The sequence below is a fragment of the Nelumbo nucifera genome, chromosome 7 (assembly GCF_055504915.1).
Source record: "Nelumbo nucifera cultivar China Antique chromosome 7, China Antique-T2T, whole genome shotgun sequence".
Lineage (NCBI taxonomy): Eukaryota > Viridiplantae > Streptophyta > Magnoliopsida > Proteales > Nelumbonaceae > Nelumbo > Nelumbo nucifera.
In genome coordinates, this window is record NC_142655.1 from 19,302,547 (window position 1) to 19,310,024 (window position 7,478).

At 36.4% G+C, this 7,478-nt stretch overlaps 1 protein-coding gene across 2 annotated transcripts; it reads left to right on the forward strand.

Moving 5' to 3' along the window:
* The first annotated feature begins 414 nt into the window (after positions 1–414).
* LOC104588273 (uncharacterized) lies at positions 415–6,577 on the forward strand. 2 transcript variants are annotated; one of them, XM_010246131.3, is made up of 7 exons: positions 415–554; positions 699–839; positions 4,482–4,554; positions 4,904–4,997; positions 5,199–5,315; positions 5,400–5,454; positions 5,619–6,577. In XM_010246131.3, exons 2-7 carry the CDS (start codon positions 807–809, stop codon positions 6,099–6,101), a joined length of 855 nt encoding a protein of 284 aa, XP_010244433.1. In that variant the 5' UTR covers positions 415–554; positions 699–806; the 3' UTR covers positions 6,102–6,577. The 2 variants fall into 2 exon arrangements, with proteins under 2 accessions (XP_010244433.1, XP_010244434.1); XM_010246132.3 differs by having other exon boundaries at positions 441–554; positions 702–839.
* The last annotated feature ends 901 nt before the right edge of the window (positions 6,578–7,478 follow it).

The window sequence follows — 7,478 nt, forward strand, 5'->3', positions numbered from 1 at the left end:
TGTTAGAAGTCATTACACTTTAGCCTAGCCCCTCCCAAACAGGCACTTAAACACGTTGAGGCACAGCCCTTCAAATGAGCCAAATAACTTAAAAGCCGATTTGGGCTCTTCTGATTATAGAGGGGGCCCACCTCAAAAAGCCAGAAATCGCTGCCCTTCAGCCCTCCCAAACCGACATTTAATCTGAGCAGATCGGAAGGTTGAGAGCTTTTGTTGAAGACTTTGCTGACGCATGTGCTTTAAGCAATACTTATCATGAATCTCCATGCAGTTTTCATTGATGAGTGGCGTAGGGGTACCCTCTTACCGATTCGGATTTCTTCAATGTGGCCGTGTGGGTCCCGTGACGTCCACGATCTTTGGCTTTGGACCACATGAGCTATTTAATAATGAAGCTCCTTCTCACATGCAATCACACTTCTGAAAAATCGGCGATTTGAAAAACCTGATCGGTCAAAATAAGAAAATTACAAAAGCACTAACCATGGTTGAGAAATTGGGGGAAAACGAAAATCTCCGCTAAATTGGAGGAGAAAGGAGGAAGTGGAACGAAGGTATTGTTGCTTTTGGGCTCCGAAAAGAAATTACTGTTCTTTTTCTTTTATTTTTTTCGTTTATTTTAATTTTTTTTTCTGTGGGAGTTGGACGGAACGATTGAAGATTTTTCCGATTTTCTGTAAATATCTTCGGATCTGAAGTAGGTTTTCTGGGCTATAAGGGGAGAAAAAGAGTGGGTTCATCGGGATTGGAATCGATTTTCTGGTTTGGGTTTTGTTTGGAGCGTTTGATGAGCAGATTCTGACGCCATGAGGAAGAAGCTCGATACCCGTTTCCCTGCTGTAAGTTCTTCTCTGGATCTGTTTTCCTTGATTTTGGTTTGCTGATCTCGCTTTGGTGTTGCTTGTACTGTATCTTTGATTTGTTTTCTTGTTAGATTTGGGTTTCTTGTGTTGATTATGTGTTGTTTCCATGGATAAATTGATTCCCGTGATGGATTAGGTTGGTTTTCGTGGTGTAGATTTGTGATATGGGTTTTGTGCCGCTTAGGTTTCCTGGTATAGTTTCTCTCAGTGTTTGTAATTAGGGTTTCTGCCTTCTTGCTCCTTACCTCTTATCCTTTGAGGGGCGATATAGGAGGGCTTGATTATTAGGTGTAATTTTTGCTAGTTTAATTCCTGATTTTGCTTTGGGATATTTGAAATTTTCGTGTTTCTGTTTTTCTGTTTTTCTGATTCTCCCCTTCCTGGTTAATTTCATCTGTTGGGATGTTTAACTGCTCTGGTTACCCAGGAAATATACGGTTTATTTTGTTGACATCTTAGTTTAGTTTCTTTATTTTGGCAGATAAATTGAAATACATGTCAAATTCCTGTTCTTTTCTATATCCGTGTTAAAGTATTTCACTAGTTTTTTTTTAAGGGGAAATGGAAACATTTTTGATATTGTTATGGTTTTTACTGGAATAATCTTCGAATCCATAGTGGATTAGGTCGTTAATGGCTTACTCTGTCAGAGTAGTATTGAATAACTGCTAGTTTAGTTCACTTGTCTTTCATGATAGTCATTTTAGGGGTCTCTTGTACAGCCGTATTGTTTGTTCTTGTTGAAGGAATAAATGAAAAGGAAAATTAGAAAAAGAAAAGAAAAAAGCAAATAGGAAGATACAAATCTCTTTTAGGAAACCATGGGGCAAAATGGAATGAAAGAGGCTACTGATTAAAAAAAGGGATAGAAAAGGAGGATTCGCTAATTCATTTTAATGAACTTGGATGGTTGAGTTGGGTCATTACTCACTGTGATGCTTTTTTTTTCCTTTTTCTATTTTACCTGTATTCTTTTTTTCCTTTTGTGCTAGAGGTACTCTGATGTTGCCATCACAACCCTAGCAGAATGCCAATAAAACCCAAATTTGCAAGTAGTTAGCAGTTTCCAATGTTGCTCAAAGAGAAGGATTAGGCATGTTTTGATTTAATATGCATGACCTGACCTGTTCTATCCCGGTATTGTGTATGACATATATTAGTAAGCAGTTGCCAGTAATAACTTCCTCCCCTTTTTTTCTGATTGTTGCCATAAGAATATCTTATTAATTTATGAAAAATGTAATGAATGTGGAATTATAAAGTCGTACTGTGCAATCCAAAACCACAAATAGGCTACAAAGGCCCTCAATGCTCAAGTGGGTTCATTTCTGGATAAGGAAAAGCCCTGACATAGCTTTTGGGTAATTCTTACCATCTTGCTTCATTATATATATTTGGTATTATTTTCCTCATTGCTTTTTGTGCAAAAAATTGATTTCCTTGGGAGATGTTATGTCTTCATTGGTTGATACAGCATAAAAAAAATGGTATTCTAACTTTTAATAGGTGTGTTGTATTTTGTGTTTGGCCAAAACACATCTAACAGACATTTTGATGTAGGTCTTATCTGTGGTTGTCAAGCACCTTGTTGCATAGGCACTGCCTAGCTGATACTTTTTATATAAAAACCTGGTTAATTTTCCTTGTTTTGCTTCCCTAATTTGTTTACGAGTTAGCTTGTTTTGAAGTAGTGACTGGACAATACTATTATTATTCTAACATAAAAGAATCAAACTTCAAGTGTAGAATGAAAACAATGTTGCATGGCCTAGGAGAAAAAGGAACTTGGGATGGAATCCAAATCAATTAAGGCAAAATGAAATTATATTGAGAACTGAGAATAATTGTATATTTATATGCTCCAGTGGGATAAATTAATGAATGGAGGGAAAAACAAGCAGAGGGAAGAAGCTCCTTATGGTAAATATGACGGATATATTGGAGAGATGTTTTTATGTGTTAATTACAGAGTGAAAGAAGATGAAGTGATTGTTGAGTGATAGAAGATAAAGGGGAGAAAGTAAGAAGAACAAAGGAAGGGGCAGGACCCCTAATACCATGTAGAGGAACAAGGCAACCCTCTCTTTTACATGCCTTTGCCTTTATTTGTACTATATGATGTTGATTTAGTTGCAATACACCTTAAGTTTGAACACCATCCATGTAAAAATACCATGTAGAGGAACAGGGCAACCCTCTAGGCGTCATCTTGACAACTATGGTCCTATCTATGTCAGACACTGATATGCATCTCCCTCTATGTTATATAGCTTTCTACCTGATTCCACAAAAGAGTTTGATCTATTGCTTGCTGCATGTATGTGCAAAAGATAAGCCTTATTGGTAATTCTTTGTCATTAAGTATGGCTCTCTATTACAAGATATATATCCATGTCTATAGAACCCAAGAATAAAAAAATTGGATTCTTAATGGATATAAATAAGTACATAATTGGGTTCATGTCCAGGATATTATTGTCTATGAACCTAGATAGAAACCTGATGAGATGAATCCGATGTTTTTCATTCATGGATTAATGGCTAGTACTTGCTGAAGAGCCCTGCTTTTAGCATGTGGGTTCATGAAATTATGACCTACTCATGTTCATAGGGCTGATGGGCTTAGACGTTATATTCCTTTCACCAATTACTTCATCCATAGGCCACATTACTAGTTCCAGGTGGATACCCTGGATTTTTGTGTGTGATATCTTACAATATAGGGTTTCGTTTAATTCAAGAATCAAGACGAGCCTAATATTCTTTTTATTGTTACATCTGCTCATATCATTCTGTTGAGGACCATTTGGTAATTTAATTCTTATTGATATGAAATTGCTAAAATTAGTAATAATTTTGAAAGTGTTGAAGTTAATATATTTAAAAGACTTGTCTTTTCTACCTAGAAAAAAAAAAAAACTATTGCCTTGTTATGAGGTGAAATATAATGTTCTTGAATAAAGAGAATTTCTCTTTTGCCAATTAGTATGCATGTTGATTGGTATATAGAAATTGGAAACTAACCAAAATTTAGTTTTTTATTTAACAAAATTCTTATTGCCTAGGTGACTAGGTGCCCCCCTGCTAACCCATAATTGCCTAGATGCCTTGACAATTATGGTCCTCAACAATGCATTGGGGATCTGAAATCTTGTTCATACGTAAATATCATTCTATTAAGTTGCACTTGTATATTCTTAAAAAGTGGACTAACAAATATGTAGATGATAGAAGCCAATCGACAACTTAACAAGAGAGAAGAAAAAAGAGAATATTGATGGCAATGAAGAAAGAAGAAGAGCCTTTTTTTTTTTTTTACGTTTTTCAGTTCAGAAGAGGAAGCATCGGAAAGGTTTACTGACAAGCATCTTGATGTCCTTTCCTGAGGGATGCCTTATATTTCTGCAGACAATGTTTCTGAGATATTCTTGCTGTGTTTTTGTCATGTCTTTGTCCTATGATGTTTCAGGAAGTGGATTATTGATAAATTATGCTAGAGTGCATATATATTCATCTTCACTCCCATTAAGGGGAAATAGGGAATTTTGTGTATTGTAGTGGCTTTGGATAATCCTAGAATTTAGCCATCTGATCTGACTAATACTTTTCTTTTGGCAGTCTCGGATCAAAAAGATAATGCAAGCAGATGAAGATGTTGGAAAGATTGCAATGGCTGTGCCTCTTCTAGTTTGTGAGTACTTTGTACCTGGAATTAGAATCCTTGCAAAAAGTAAAAAATAGAACAAATATCAGAATTACTTAATAGTTATGAGATTCCAAAATTTTAGGAATTAATTACTTATTTTTCTCATTACCTTTTTCTCTTCTTTTGTTATTGTCTTTCTTTTCAATTTCCTCCCTTGTTTGGTTACAATTTGCAACTGGGCTTGTACCTGATGCCTAAATGGTTGTTAATACTGCATTACAACCATGTAATGAGATGTTCAAGTCTAACTATTGAGTCAAAAGAATCAAATGAAATAGATAACATACATGGCATAGTATTTTTGTTGAAGTTTGAAACTTGGATAACACTGCAGCTAAAGCATTGGAGCTATTTCTGCAAGATCTTTGTGACCGGACATACGACATAACCCTTCGAAGAGGAGCAAAGACCATGAGTGCTTTACATTTGTAAGTGAAGAGTTTTATTATTTGGTTTTTAGTTTTCTTCATCAGGGTGTAATAGTGGAAAATGGAGTTATTGAGCTTTACAGTTTACATGCAGTTTCCTTCTCCAGTAGAATTTAATTTTGAATTAAAATTTGAGTTTTGATGGAAGGGTTTCTTTTATTCAGTCTGATCTTTAACTTGATTTTCTACAACAAATTACAGAAAACAGTGTGTGCAGAGCTTTAATGTGTTCGATTTTCTGAGGGAAATTGTTAGCAAAGTTCCAGATTTAGGTGGTTCTGATGCTGCTGGTGAGGACAGAACTGTTGCCAAGAGAAGGTTAGAAAAGTTTACATTATTTTTTCTTGTCAGGATCTTGATAAATGGGAACTATCAAGTAATAGCTTCTACTTATTCTTACAGGAAAGCTGCAGATGATGAAGATGATAGTGATGAGGAGTTAAAGAGGAGCAGGACGGTAATCCATCTCTATGCAACTTTCAGTACAAACCATTTTCTGCATTTACTCCATAGACAAATAATTTGATCTTCTATATCCTACCAAGAGTGGCGAGAGTTTTTCTAACCCTTTTGAATATGCAAATGGTCCTCAATAATGGAGGGGTGGTTTGTATTGTGCAGCACGAGACAGTCCATGGCAGCACTGGTGGAAGAGGAAGGGGGAGAGGCAGAGGAAGAGGCCGTGGGAGAAGTAGCCGATTGATAGAGAGGGAGAGTGCTCATTATGAGAAGTGTGAAGATGATCCAGACATTTCTCCTCAACACAATGATAAGCAGCATCCTAACCCTGAAAGGCTGGATAATGGAACTGAGGCTAAAGAATCAAAGGAGATCATGGCAGTTGGTAGTAGTAGTAGTAGTAGCACCAATGCTGTGGTGCGGAACTTTGACTTAAATGTAAACTTGGATGATAATGGAGACACGACAGCCATAGCAACAGCAGCCCCTGCCTCTTCATCAGTGGAGCCTCCTGAGATGAAACATGAAGAATATCCTGGCTGGTCCCTGTCAGACATGGACAAGATGGCTATTGATCCTCTTCAGCTTGCCCAACTAAATAGAAGGTTAGACGAGGATGAAGAAGATTATGATGAAGAAGGATAAACTGACAGGGGCTAAACTGCTTGTGGGTTCTCCACCTGCAGAGGTAGAAATAACTCCATGTTCTGATACTTTGAATAGATGGTAATATGCTCTTTCTTGTCGAGACATTGTTAGGCAGCTTAGGGAAACTAAGAAGGAAAGAAAAACACGTGCACATGTAAGACAAAATGTGCTTGACCTCTAGAAATGCTGAATTTTTGGCCTTTCTGGGCGCTGTAATATATGTAGCTATTACTCATGCACTAACAAGAACAGTTTTAGACATGCCCCTTGGCAGTTTAGAATACTCAATTTGTGTGCTCTGATAATTAATGGATGGCCGGAGAATATTCGTGAATCAGAGTGAAATTGGTTGTATTACTATTAATTTTTTTCTCCATAGGTTTTTTTTTTTCTTTTTTTCTGAACAAGTTTGCAATCTCTGCTGCGTCAGTTAACTGTTCTTCAGATAGTATCTTGAAGTTGTATTTCATTAATTTCTTTTGGTTTACTTTTTATTTTTTTCTCCTTTTCTCCTCAAGCCTCTTTTGATCCCAAAGCAACTTTTCATTAAGGTGGTGTGAAGCTAATTTGTCTGTGCAATTGGAGAAAATAAGGAAAAGAAAAAAAAAGGAAAAAAAGATGCAATAAAGAAAGATATAGTGATTGAAGTGACAAACTTGTGAAATTGGGGAGGATTGTCATTCCATTTACTAATTTCCTTTCAGGGATTTAATTCTTTAGCAAGGAAGTTAGAGGAGTATGGTGCCTTTTTATAATCCTAATCAAAAAGAAAAAGTGGGGTTCCACTGTGAGATTTACCTGTGCTCAACTCTTCTTGGATAGCAGAGGGGTTTCTGTAAGCATGGGACAATCCTTTTGAATCTTTTTTCTTTTGCACTATTGCAAATGTATGGAGCAGGATGATGAGAACCTTGGTTAGGTGGTGGTGGTGCTTGATTTTGAAGGATGTTGAGGCTTTTCTTTTGATCATTTCAGGCCCCTGTGGAGGACTTATTTCTTAGTTGATTTGGATGTTTTAAAGGGGTTGTATTGTAAATCCTTTTACATGGTTCTTTGACTTATTTTATTAATCACATATCATATCGTGTGTGGAAAAAGGTTTCCCATTATTTGTCATATGGCAATTCAATATACAGACAAAACACTTTTATCAAATAAAAAAAAAGGATTTAATCCTTTAGCTATGGCAGGTTGGCAAGTTAAAGCCAAAACCAGCAGTACTTCATGGCTGTTACCATGCTTACTCTACCCGAATCCAACAGTTCATGTTGCAAGATGTAGATTTTACAGGTAAGGGTGTTTAGCCTGTTAATTTGATGTTACTAAATGCCATTTTCTGACTAGTTACAGCTTGGATTCTTGATATGACATGTG